Source organism: Poeciliopsis prolifica, unplaced genomic scaffold (genome assembly GCF_027474105.1).
Source record: "Poeciliopsis prolifica strain line A6 unplaced genomic scaffold, Auburn_PproV2 SCAFFOLD038, whole genome shotgun sequence".
Lineage (NCBI taxonomy): Eukaryota > Metazoa > Chordata > Actinopteri > Cyprinodontiformes > Poeciliidae > Poeciliopsis > Poeciliopsis prolifica.
This window is the reverse complement of record NW_026562413.1, coordinates 2,067,528-2,081,548: the sequence shown is the minus strand read 5'-3', so window position 1 is coordinate 2,081,548 and position 14,021 is coordinate 2,067,528. Positions and strand designations below refer to the sequence as shown.

At 36.8% G+C, this 14,021-nt stretch overlaps 1 protein-coding gene across 1 annotated transcript; it reads left to right on the top strand.

Annotated features, from left to right (window-relative positions):
- Nucleotides 1-487: 487 nt before the first annotated feature.
- Nucleotides 488-11,210, top strand: slc39a4 (solute carrier family 39 member 4). The gene is made up of 12 exons (XM_055054072.1): nt 488-786; nt 4,091-4,408; nt 5,705-5,906; nt 5,999-6,114; nt 7,337-7,511; nt 7,629-7,801; nt 7,937-8,125; nt 8,976-9,080; nt 9,330-9,387; nt 9,481-9,633; nt 9,726-9,913; nt 10,002-11,210. Exons 1-12 carry the CDS (start codon nt 529-531, stop codon nt 10,128-10,130), a joined length of 2,064 nt encoding a protein of 687 aa, XP_054910047.1. The 5' UTR covers nt 488-528; the 3' UTR covers nt 10,131-11,210.
- Nucleotides 11,211-14,021: the final 2,811 nt, after the last annotated feature.

The window sequence follows — 14,021 nt, the reverse complement described above, 5'->3', positions numbered from 1 at the left end:
GGTGGTTGGTGAACCACTGAGCACATTATTCTACTGCGCATGCAGGATAGTTTCAGGCCTACCTGCAGCACCAGGCAGCCCCGCCCTGGGCAAAGTCACCTAAATGATCAAAAACTGACAAAACTAGTCATTTCACAAACGTTTAGACAATAGTAGCTTCCTCCAAAGGTCATACTATATTGTTAAAGTTTTGTCATGTATTTTTGGTATTTCCAGTCATTATTAAAAAGTTGCCCTTTGTATCCACTGATGTTATGTAACATTTTTCCAGAGGTCACGCTTCAGATCATTAACACTCCATTTGTTCCATTAAAATACTAAATTCAATATTTGTATTCCAGGCAGCCAGCGAACAGCAGGAGGTACCTCGTGTTGCTGAAGACCCTCTCTGGTCTGTAGGTGTTGCAGGCAACAGGTGCGCTAAACTGCGCGCCGCGTCTCAGCCAATCACAACCCAGAGAGCGGACACGGCGACAGCATGGCGGCTTTTCAGGAGTATATCTGCGAGCTGCGGCTCCGCGCGGCTCAATGCGCCGCCGCTGCTGCAGCTTCACACTCTTCCTCCCAGCGGAAGAAAGTTTCAAGATGAAGTCCGTCGTCCTGCTGCTTCTCTGCCTCTCCTGTTGCCCGGGTTCGGTCGGTTCCGCTTCGGCTGTGGAGGACGCGTACAGCGCGGTCGTGGGCGTCGTGTCTCCGGGCCAGCGCTTCCTGAGCGGGGAGTCCCTGCGCTCCCTCTTTAATACCCTGCAGAAGCGTGTGCAGTGCGGCGAGGTGCCGTGTGGAAAGGTGAGTTTTATTGGGCCGAACCCGGCTGCCGGGTTTAGGTAGATGGAGCCGGGAGCCGAACTGCTGCTCGGGGACAGAAAGGTCGAGGTCCAAGAGCTCCTGGTTACCTGATCATTAAATACAAAGGATTTTCTGATTAGATGCAAAAAAAAAAAAAAAATATTGGTCATAATATGTTGGTTTAGTTAAAAACAAAGTAAACGATAATAAGTAAATGACTAAAAAATAATTTAAAGCGAAGTTAATTAATTCTACTGTGTATATTTTAAATAGCCTAATTCCAGATTATCCTGACAATTTCAAAAAATGAGCAAAAACACATTTTTATTTATTTTCTTCAAACTAGAATTTATTTGAATGGAAAAAAAATAACGCAGAGAATTTAATTTTACTTGTTAATGTTGATTAAGAGAATAAAAGCGATCTTAAATGTTTAACCTGCAGATACCCTGGTTGCTGGTTTATTATTACCCTGCAGCGGCTCCATTTCCTTCAGGGTCTCTTAGTTTTTCTAGAAAAAATATATTAAACTTTGCAGCATTTTAAAAAAATATTATACAATAATAATAATAATAATAGTAAAATAGCTTGTATAAGTAGTTTATCTGTGTTTGCATACAATATCTGCATAAATTGGCAACAAAATAACATTAATATAATATTTTTGTTTTACTAATTATGTGTTCTCAATTAATTGCCTTTTATTTGAAAGGATAAAAATATTTTTTCATTAAATTAACTAATTAAAGTGGAAAAGATGCACTTTTGTTCACATCAGTTAAAATGCAAAAACTTTCTTGTTTAAAAAAAATAGTATATATTTTTATTAATAATTCTTTAAAACTTTTTTGAATGCAACCAGAAAATTAACACATTTTAAAGCAGGTGTGTTCAAGCAATTTTCTTTTTCTTATCATGTTGATTTTAGCCACGGCTAATCTGAATTAGCCGTGGCTAAAATGGACATGGCATTAAAAATACAATGATCAGAAAATATATTATTTTTATTGATCTCTTCTTATATCATAAATATGCTTTACAATGATATTTTTATTGGGTTGGTTTTTGAAGAGCATCTCATGACCCCACAATCGTTGATTTGTGACCACCAGAAGGTCCCGACCCCATCTTTGAGAACCACAGCTATAAATAAATGCATTGATTAATGAAAGCTGTTTTTATCAAAAGTAAAAATGGATCATCTTTAGTTTGTGAACAGGTGAATTCATTGCATCAGTAAAATTGTAGCAGAAATAAAGTAAAATCAAAAAAGGGAAAGCGATATGCACAGAGCAACATTTTCCAATAAATGTAATGAAATCCATAAATCTTGCACGCAAACTAAAGTGTAATGTTTCTTTTGGCAAAAAGACACAGTCCTGAATTGTTTTGTTGTTTTCTCATCGAAGCTAATTGTAATCTAAGCAATTGTTAAATTTAAATTTGTTACAGTTCACGTCAGAAAAAAAATTTATCGGTTTTTATTAACAAACTTCTCTCCAAAAAGGCAAAAGAAGCGGCAGCAGAGTTGGATCTGAATAAGAAAAGTCCAGAAAATGTATTTAATCTCCCATAAAATTCATAATTTACCAGAAATTAGTTAAGCTACAGCACTAATTCAACAACAATTTAAAAACTATGCTATTATTTTACTTGCCCTATTTTAAATACAAGGAGCTGTACCCAGATGTGTCTATATCAATCACACTGACTGTATCTTAATTGCGCTTATTTCTCAAAATAACTCTATATGCTAACTGTCGAGCACGGCAGTGGAGGGGTCATGACTTGGGCTTGTTTTATTACCTGAAATGACCTCAGCCCGAAAGGCTGAAATGACCTGGCAAATATTTGAAAAACATATCAAAAAAAGAAAAGAATTGAGGTGTTGTGATATTCCAGTCAAAGTCCAGACCTTAAACTGGAAACGGGTTCCTGGCCTCCATAAACTTAAGCAGTAATGTCGTAACTTGTAGGTCAGAATCCCTCCGCAAAGATCGGAGGTGCTGATAAACTCGCACATTATTCTAAGCTGCTGCTGGTGAAGTTTACATTCTGGTTTCACATTTTTGCTTTAGTTTTGTTTAATGATTACAAAGTGTAACAATATGACTTGTGTCTAACATTTACACCCAGGAATGCTTTCACCTTGAAAGTTAAATATTTGTAGTTTTTACCGTCTTTTGTTAGAGCAAACATTTTGACTGCACTTGTTTCTCAAAACCAAAATAACTGTATGTTAACTGTCGAGCACGGCATTAATCTGTTCGAGTGTTGAATCCATATTGAATTATTTCCAAATTTTATAAAAACATACAAACTAAAAGCCACTCAGATTTTTAAAAAATCCTTATATCTGGATGTTTTTGAGACCAAAGAATGAAGCTTAATTGTATTTCATGTTTTCTCTGCTTATAAAAAGTTCTTAATCTAACAAGTTGTAGGAACTTGTCAGGTTCTCAGAAGAATAATAAACCTTTTTGTTTCGTCATTGAGGCTGAATTGCTTTCCTTACTTCATATTAGATTATTCCACCGGTTTAATTTGATAAACTGCTATAATATCTGGTTGCGATAAAATACTTTATCAGTAGGAACAGAGTCCTTGAACTTCTTCAATGACAGCTGTAAAATGCATCAATGCGCAGCATGAAACTGTGAAATATCTCTGGTGTGACTGCAACGGGACAAAAATCAATAATTATTTATGCAGAATATAACTTTGTATAACAACTGAAGAATAAAGTAATATTTTTCTGTCTTGAACGTTTCTGTTCAGATCCTACATCGTTCAACATCCCCCACTTTCCTTCCTCATGTCTTTTAGTTGCAATAAACAATTCATAGTGGATCAATGACGACTCGAAATGCAAGTCTAACTTACAACATGAAATATGTAACCATTATTGTCAGTTTAAAGGATTAGGTCGTCTACATTGTAGCCTGTGATGAATGTTACTCGTCTCATCGTTTGCTGCTTCTCACATCTCCACAGATCTGAGTGAAATTCAGTTCCTGAAGCTTGGATTTTGCTCGTTTCTACTCAGAATAGATCCAGTTAGTAGTGATCTTAGAAATATAGGAAATGTTATCATGATTAAAGGCAAAAAGAAAAAATGTATACTTGGAAAATATGTCGGGATGAACCAAATTTTGAAACCACAGCTTGAAGATTTGTATTTGAAAAGAATTGCAAGAATCCAGAATAATGCAATTATAAAAACAGACTAATTCCTGCAAAGTTGAACCGATCTCATTTGTGTGGGTGTTTATTTTTTTGTCTCTTTCTTTGTTTGAATACTCAGTGTGACCTGGCAGGTTCTGTTCATCAACTCATCGGGAATCACTCTGTCCACGGGACGGAAGAAAACGGAAACGTTGAGGAAAACGTGACAGTCAGCGTGTCTCAGTTCCCGGCTCTGGCTGCAGGCAGCGTCCTGTACCTGTCCTCGCCGGGCTCGGTCTGTACGGCGGTGGGTCAGGGGACCTGGGGAGAGGAAACGGACCGCTTCCTGCACAAACACACGCACTCAGACCACCGCTCGCACACTCACATCGGTGTTGTTGGACTTGAGAGTGTGATTCAGGACCTGCAAAACCACTATGAGCCATCAAATAATAAGGTAAAACCCTTAGATTCTTGACTTTTGGTGCATAAAAATACAAGAAAGTCATTAAGTTACGATGCTTGGATGCTAAAATACTAAAAGTTTATGTTCAAAATTAGTCTTTAAATTAGACAATTTGGCTTGTTGCATATTTTTGCTTACGGTTTAATGAGCTTGAAGAGAAGATGGTTTCAAGTTTAATTATTCTAAGTTTGGAAACCGCTGCCCTGAATAAACAAAATAAGTCCGTAAGAAGTTTAATAAGCTTGCGTAACAGTCTTTATCTGGAGTTAACATTTTTCAGCTTTTATTGTACGCTGAAGGTATCAATAAGTAATTGAATAAATGTTTTATTAGTTAATAGCACCGGCTGACAAGTCAAAGTTTCACACTGCTCTCCTGAAACCTCCCTGGACGCAGGCCTGGTAAAAACCACCACATTCCAGCTTCAATCATACAAATCATACAGTTTCATTCTATATTTTACAATATTATGAGAATGTTTAATATTTTTTGTTTCTCATCCCGGATAATTAATATTTTTTAACAGACAGCATATTTATTTCTTGTTTTTTTTAGCTTGTTTTTGCTGCAGTGCTAAACTGTTAGTGCTGTTCAACACACCCAAGCCTGGATAGTAACTAGTTACATTTACTCAATTACATTTACTTGAATAACATTAAAAAATATATGTGTATATATTTTTACTACGCTGTAATTTTTATTTTTACTTGAGTAATTTTATTATGAAGTATTTCTACTCTTAGTTCTCATTTTTTAACCAAAAATTAAAAAGACAAAGACAAACACCTGCAGTTTTTGTTAAAGTTTAATAATATTTGTTTTTTATTGAAATAAATTGATTTGGATTTTTTTTTTGTCTGGTTTTGATAATTTTTTTTTGTCATTTTAGTCTTTTAAAATACAAAAATTTCCACTTCACTTCATATTTTGGTCTGTAATTTTTAAATATTAAACCATTAATTTGATCAGTAGACATTTTAACCAAATACTTTTTTTACTTGAGTCATTTCTTGAACAGCTATCTTTTTTTAATGCAGTAGTTGCTTTAATGTGAAGCAAAACAGAAGCCAGAAGATCAGATTTCCGAGCAGTAACTTTAATTAAACTGAACTAAGTTACATTCTCCCTCCTTTCGTCAAACTTGTTAAATAACTTCAAATTTGAAACGAGGACAAGTCTCTAAACCATCAGTGAGTTGTGATTTTTTTTTTTTTAATCAACTAAACTTACAGGAAGCTTGGAGACAAACCTTTTATTTGTTGTGGATGCTTACCTTTCTGTCCTCAGAGCTGTGTCGCGGCCAGCAGCATCATGGCGGCGGTGGACCCGTCGTTTCCAGACCAGAAACAGGAAGTAGGCGCAGTGATGGGGCGTGTCCTCTACTATGCCCTGCTTGGTAACTGCTTCAGTGGTCAGTCCCTGCCTGAAGAGAACTTCTTCCTGGATTACATCATGACTCGACTTGGTTCAGAAAATTTCACCGTTCATGGTAAATAATCCGACAGTCCAGTCCAGACTGAAACGAAGGAGAAATGGTTCACGTCTAGATATCTGTGCTCAGCTATGCTTTGTGTGCTGCAGATTTGGAGGTTCTCATGAAGAACCTGAATATTGGTTCAGAGGACGACCACGACCATAGCGAAGACACTGATCATCATCGGAGGAAGCACAGCAGAAGCAGTAGCAACTGGGAGCATGTAAGTTCCTGTACGACATGCATGACGAAACCCTAAATCAACAACAATATACGTCTTTGGAAAAAATAAAGAGCCCACTGCACTGAACCCCAATGAAAACCTCCTGGTTAATCCACCAAATATTGATTTCTGGATTCTTCCTGAGTTAAAACATTAATATTGTCGTTTCTGAATGAAAATCAACTTGTTTTCTTTGCATCATTTGAGGTCTGAAAGCGCTACATCTTTTTCATTATTTTGACTATTTCTCTTCTTCTGCAAATAATTGCTAAATATTTGTTTAAATATTTCATAGCATAAAAGAACAATGTCCATCAAACAGAAACCTATAAAAAGTAAAATCAGAGAAACTGATCATTTCAAGTGGTCTCTTATTTTTTCCACAGCTGTACATTGCTATAAACACTTGGTCAATATCAATAGTTAATCGTCTTGATAGATTATTAGATAATTTCGCTGAACTACGATCTAGAACCGCACTGCATTCTGGGGGATTTAGAGGAAAGGATGGAATTTACTAACCGACTCTGTGGTTACCTAGCAACAACCTGCTAAGTAAAGTGAGGTTACCTAGCAACAGCCTGCTAAGTAACGTGTGGTTACCTAGCAACAGCCTGCTAAGTAACGTGTGGTTACCTAGCAACGACTTGTTGAGTAACTGGCGCAGCAGCAGTTCAGTGTTTTGCCTCATAGCTGCTGCTTAAAAATAAAAAGCGTTGTGGAGCGAAAACTGTGGATAAAACAGGAAAGGTCTCGCTAAACTAATCGGTGATTATTGATATTGACTGATATCAATCAATATCAATATTGTCCAGCCCTAAGTTGGTCCAACATAATCTGCTGTGAAAAAAGAAACTATCCACTTCTACCCCGTTAAAGGAATCTTTTGGGGGGCTTTCTTCACAAATAAATGTTCAAAATCACTTATTCTGTGACTGGGAAACTAAAAAAAGTTTGTTGATACTTTGGAATATGTCAGACAAAATTCCAAACAAACAAGAAATTCAAAAGGGGACAAAACACTTTTCCCACTAATGTCACTTCTAATCATGCAGCTGTTTAACCAATAAATTCAAATCGTTCACTTTTCTATTTGTAAGCACACACTGCATAATAAGCATTATAAACTTTTGTGTTTGGGGAAAAAAATCTGCACCATATTGCAAATAATGTTTTAAAATATGCCATTTAAATCATTTTCTTTTGTTCTCGTTTTTTTCAGCACTGTTTCACAGCTGACGAACTGATCCAGATCTACAAACTTACTGAGGAAAGTTCTGGCATGGGTCGATCTGGCGTTGCAAAGCTCAGTCCTGCTCTGGTCCAGCAGATCCTGAGTGGGTCGTGCACCAACGTGTCAGAACCTGTGACGCCCGAGGAGTCGTCCCCCGCTGAGAGTGAGCGTGACGCAACGGCTGCCACTTCGATTGGGTTGCACTTCATGAAGCTTGGATTTGTTATTTTAACTGATTCACAAACCTGACCTCTTCTGTCTCCTGCTCTTCTTCCTGCAGAATACCTTTATGCAACCATTGCCAATGTGATCATAACCCTCATTTCCATGCTTGGCATCGTGATGCTGCTGTGTACATCATGCACCAAACTTTTCCAGATGTGTGTCCAGTTCTGCATCAGCATGGCTGTCGGTGCTCTGACTGGAGACGCCCTGCTGCACCTCGTACCAATGGTGGGTGAAGAAAAAAGTAATTATACGAAATACTTTTGTTCTGTTGGATAAATTATGCCTTCTCCATTATCAATAAATACATTTAAAAAAGCTTTAACATGTCTAGATTTGACCTTCCTCTCGCTATGCTTTCAGGTTCTTGGTATTCATGTTCACACAGAGGACGGTAGCGACTCTCATCAGCATTCAAACGGCGATCACGCAGAAATCCCAGACTACACGTACAAAATGCTGACGGTGGTTGGAGGGGTTTATGTATTTTACCTGATGGAAACCATCTTCTCACTGGTCACGAATGAAAATGAACACAATCATGACAAGGGGGTAAGTGGAGACACTGAACCTGAAAATATAATTTCCATATTGTCATTAAAAATCTATTTTTAAGTCTTCAGATCTGCTCCAGACATAAAAGTCGGTTTAAATGACTAATTCACATTAAATCAGACGAAACATTTTGTAGGCTAGTTAAGACTTTCAACATTATTTCTATAAATTGAAAGCCAGAATATTGGGATATGTTTTTAGAAATTCAAAAATAAACTGAGACCATTTAGCTTTTAAGGCTGTGAGCGTCTGATTGGCTGTGGAGGGATTTGGAGAAATGGAATGAAGATTTCAAGCATAAGGAACATTATGGTTAAAAATGGAGGAAACATCTTAAATCAGCAGCAGAATGTAAAAGTTGGAGCAGAAATTGGTTTTATAAATGGACAATTCCTCCAATCATATATTTTAAATACAAAATAACTTTATAAAACAACCAATATTTTGGAGACACCATAATAAAGCCCTGATTTTAATACTATAGAAACATTTAAGTCATACAGTTTAACCTACCAATTTCTACAGACTGTTGGACACAAACTCCTAAAATTAAAAGACAATATATTTTAATTTTAATTTGTGTCACTTTTTTATGCCAATTAGTAGATAGAAATAATCCTAACTGATCAAATATAGAAAAACTTTAGCATGATTTTAACACTGAAAGTGGGGGAAAAAAACTTTTGTGTCTTTTTCTTGGTCATTATGAACATCTGGTCTCATCACAACTATTAAGAAGCATCAAATAAGAAATAATAGGAACAAGTTACTTTCTGTTTAGCCTTTCTGTAGTTTGCCATAGGATCTATATTTATCTCTATCCTAAAATGTTTTGCCCCTCTTGTAGAACGAATCAAACCCTCACCACTGCGATCATGTTGGGGTTTTAGAGATGTACCAACAGGAAAAGAAACAAAAACAGAAATCTCAGTCTGTGTCCAAGGCAGATCTGGTGAGTAAACGACTCAAATTAATGACATTTAAACATTTTAAGACAAGTGCCTGATTGAAATGGGTGTTATAGAAGTTGAATTAACCTTCACAAGAAAAAGAAAACAAATGCATCACTTACTTGTCTTGTAGTAAATGGTTTATTTTAGATAAAGTAGGTAGAAATAAATTCCCCATCCTGTGGTTTTACTTTTAAGACAACCTGCTTGAATTGTTTGAATGAACATTAAAGGTAGTGCAAACATTTCAGGTTGATGATGAAGACAAAGAAGAAAGGTATGATTCAGAGCAGAAAAAGCGGAGAAGAGGTGAGTAAAACATCCCCCGCAAAGAAAAGTGAGTTTATGAAATCGAGATAATCACCATTTTTATTGCACAAACTATAATCTTTTGTTTTACAGAAAAGCAGCTGCTACCTTACATGATAACCATTGGTGATGGGATACACAACTTTGCAGACGGATTAGCGATAGGCGCGGCTTTCTCCATGTCATGGAAGTCCGGCCTGGCCACATCAGTGGCGGTGTTCTGCCACGAACTCCCTCATGAACTCGGTGAGCTTCGTCACTCTGAGCATGGGAGTTTATCCTATCTGGGCTTTTTTAGCTAAACACTTAACATCACTGTGTTGCTGTTATCTCTGCAGGGGATTTTGCCATCCTGCTCCACTGCGGCTTGTCTGTCCAAAAGGCATTGCTTTTAAACGTGGGCAGCGCCCTCACCTCTTTTATAGGCCTGTATATCTCTCTGTCTGTAGCCACTGACCTTGCAACCCAGCAGTGGATAGGTGCTATAGCTGCAGGGCTCTTTCTCTATATCGGTCTGGCTGATATGGTGAGTGCTACTATTTGATTACCGTTGAATAAAAACAAAAATCCTCCCAAACGCATTAAAAACCGACTTTCCTTTCTGTTACTCCCAGCTCCCGACGTTGGTCCACGTCAGCAGCAAGAAGCCGTGGCATAAGTTTCTCTTGCAGAACGCCGGCATCCTAACCGGCTGGATTCTGCTGCTGCTGCTGTCACTTTACGAGGACAAGATAAGCTTTTAGTAGTTTTATTTCTATTAAACAAGACTTTCCTAATGGCTCATCTTTTCCCTGAAAACATTGTAAAGCCTTTAGACAAAAAAAAAAAAATCTAAATGAATGTTTGAATATTTCCTCAAAGTTGTCTAAATTGTAAACCCCAGAAAGTTTCGTCCCTGAGTTAGTTTAGCTCTTTGCATCCTTTACTGTGGGTACTCTGGATCCTCTGCATATCTTGTCCTATGACTTGAGTGCATCATAACCTCTGATTGCACATGCAGAGACATGCACACAGAACACTGTAATGTCACTGTGCAAACTGAGCACATCATGCAATCTGATAAAATACAGAGAGTTTTTTTAATCCAATATAAAACTGAAACTGATGATGGAGGTGCAGAAACCTCCCTTATTTATAGGAGGATTTTACAGATTGCAAGGAAATAATAAAGCGTAGCCTTGATGCACATGTTGTATCAAATATAAAGAGTTGCATACTGATGTGCTTCAAATGAAATGAGGTTTTATAAATGTAAAACTTGGAGATCATACACAGGGAAGTCCCAGTATGGAGTGAATAAAAACCTGAATCCAAATACCAAATAAAAAGGTTGTATGACAATGTGAACACATTAAAACTACCAGTAACATAGAACAGACTTTGGAGATGTTTTTTCAGAGTTTTTATAAAATGTTACTGAACTCCATCAAATGTGACCCAATACAATGTAAACTCATTTTTAAAATAGTAAATGTTAAATGAATAGAAATGTGTCTTTTGTTGTTTTGGGGGGTTTTGTCTTTGCTGCTTAATTTATGTTTCTCTTAACTTTTCAGTGACACATTTTGATGCACTTTTCTTTGCTAAATGGCTGTTGACAAAGACACTGAGTTTGCTTTGGATTTTCTGTTTTTAACCAAAGCCGATTATTGTTTCTGTAGCTTTTTTTTTCTTTTCTTTTTTACATAAGTTAATTATTTTTATGACGGAATGATGAACATATCTGTTAATGGGAAAATGATGTATCTTTTTGAATATCGTTTTCTTTCTCTGTAATAACAGAAGAATCACTGGTGCTGTACGAATAAACTGATCTGAATTGACACATGGCTTTTTCACTGGAACAGTGAATTTGTACACATTGAAAACCAGAAAGGAAAGACGGTTTCGTTCCTTTTCGACTCAATCATTAACCCTGGTTGAGTCAAAAATACCCTTTATGATTCAGGGTATTTTGCTGATTAAAATGTAGGTTTCCACGCTCATCAGTCTATATTAGCCAAATGGAAAAGTGATAGTGATATGTTTGTGATAAGCAGATATAAGAGGCGACAGACTGTCCTGGTCATCTTATCAGAAAACACCCAGTTGAATCCTTCAGCTTGGAGCAAAGAATTTCCTTTTCCTCCTGTTGACAAAACGATTATCGCAGTTCCTTTAACATTTGTGATGAAAGCTGAAATAATGTATTAGCTGATGTAATATGGCTTAAAAATGAACACAACACTGTTGAATAAAGAATAAATATCCATTGTGAGATAAACTATGTTGTGACAATTACTTAATTTCTCCAACAAAAGTTTACTGCAATTTAAATAAATCTGGTTCTCTCATGAAATATATGTAAGCTGCAGCAACGCGAATGCTAGTTTGTTCCCTTTTGGCTTTTTTAGATAGTCATCTACAAAATGCTAAAAAGCATCTTTTATTTTTGCGTCTCCTTCATAACTAGCCATGACTGAGAAAAAGTGTTTCTTCCCTTAAGCGCCGGGAATTTTCACCCCTGCGATAAGAATGGACTCAGTGAACCAAGTTTCCAAACGGTAAAATTTATTTATCAGGGGAAAAGATGTAAAAAGTAACCTGGCCTTGTGTGAGGAAGTAATTATCTCTCTTGCTAAGTGATTGATTAACTGTGATTAGTCCTGTTGGTTGGAAAGCAACCAAGCTCAGTTTCACCAGCCACACCCAGTCCTGATTAGACCCGGTCTGACAACATGAAGTAGGCTACAAGAGCTCAAAAAGTAATGCAATTCAAGAATATTGACCAATTCCATACAGCCAATTCAATTTAAAAAAAAAAAGAAAAGAATAACAGCTAAATCTTTGCTCGGCTCACAAGTAAGCAATGAGCATTGGACAAAACCACTGCTGACAAAAATAACTCAAAAAGACTCGTGTTACATTTGCCAGAAAATATCAATGACCTCCAAATCTCTGGGAAAATGTTTTGTGAATTGATGAGACAAAAAGTAAATTTTTACAAGATGTGTGTCCAGTTACATTGGGGGAAAAAGGCTTTACTGACAGCCAAACAAAGTGGTGGTGGAGGTTTGAAGCTGCTTTTCAGCTTCAGGTCCTGGTCACCAAAAAATCTTGATAGAGAATGTCCAACAATTAAGTTATGACCACAAGGAAAAAAGGCTTTTGTGCTGTGCAACAAGAAAATAATTCAAGAAGCTCCAGTGGTGTTCTCAAAGTTTGGATTGAAGTCCATTGGAAATTAGATGACACTGTGGTTCATACTTGAAACCCTTCTTAATGTTCCTAAATTAAAACTATTCTCCAAAGAAAATGTTCCAAACTGAAGTAAAAGACTTGCTGCCAATTTGTGCACATGGTCAATGACAGCTGTTTGATTCATTTGAGTAAATTAGTCAAACTAGCACGGACACACCCCAGACATCGTTTAACCCAACACGTGTTAAAGTTTGGAACCGTTAACAAGAACCAGAATAAATCAGAAAGTGATTTTGGTCTCTGTCTCTGTGCTTTGAACAATATATTTCCGACTTTTGTCTTTACATATGAGGAGTGGAAATGACGCCACAATTTTTTAGGTGCCTGATTTTTGTGTGACTTGCTCCAGATTTGCTGTGCAAAGTAAACGTTATCTCAACTAATCTGCTGCATTTCCAACATCTTCAGTCGGGACAGAGTCCGGGTACAACTCGCTGCACAGGCAGACGGGAGGATGTTTATCACTCAGAGAAAGATTACGGGTTCATATAACAAGTGTGTGCTGCACACATGACATCAAGGATGACCAGCGTCTGAGTTTAACTGAGGCAAAATGGCCTATTAAATCTAAACAACCAGGCTGCGCACTGGACAGATTACACAGATTAAAGCAGCAGCTGCTGACTGAGGCGAACCGAATCTTCTTGAGGTCAGCTTTTAAATCTGGTGTGTATAATTAGGCTTTATGGGATTTTATGGTTTAAGGGAGCCTTTTGACCTATTGTGGTGATAAAACAGTAAAAGGAATATCCTCCAAAGCTGGACCTTTGAGCTTCTCAAACATCGTATCCATGTCTTTTCTTACATCTGTTAGAAAAGAAGAGAAAAACAGAAGCTATTGTACTAAAGCTGTGATGACAGGAGCCAATTAAAAGCAAGAAATGTTATATAATTATAGATTACAATGGCATCGTTATGTAAGATTTATCTCTCCTATATATAATTTATTTTCTGCAAGTGCGACTTTTGTATTGTTTTTATGATTTTAAGCACTTTGATCTGAGTCGTTGCTGAAATATGCAATACAAATAAAAATGACTGTTTTTGGGGTTTTGCTCTTAAGTTTGATGTTTCTTCTTGATAGAGATGGGGCCAAATATTTTGGTTTTTATTATTACTGTTGTTTTGTTTGTGTGAAGTAAAAATTGTGCTATTATTTCTTTTAAGAATTTTATTTTAATTCTTTAGTCATTTAACACATATTGTTCAGTCTGTTATAACGTGCAGGTCAAAGAGTCTCTGAAGAATCAGATAGGTTTCCTTTTGACCTCTCCTTGGAAAAGTTCCAGTCGGTTGTCAGTGACTAAAATAAGGCGCCAGTGTTTGTTAACAGATAACAACAGAAAGTTTAGGTAAATACAGTAAGATGGAATAAGCCCTAAGGTCTAACAAAT

Excerpts from the sequence above, each read along its gene's own strand:
- slc39a4 (XM_055054072.1), top strand. The coding sequence starts at position 529 with ATGCGCCGCCGCTGCTGCAGCTTCACACTCTTCCTCCCAGCGGAAGAA. Across the intron at positions 787-4,090 it reads GCGAGGTGCCGTGTGGAAAG|TGTGACCTGGCAGGTTCTGT; the intron begins GTGAGTTTTATT and ends TTGAATACTCAG. Across the intron at positions 9,081-9,329 it reads CTGTGTCCAAGGCAGATCTG|GTTGATGATGAAGACAAAGA; the intron begins GTGAGTAAACGA and ends CAAACATTTCAG.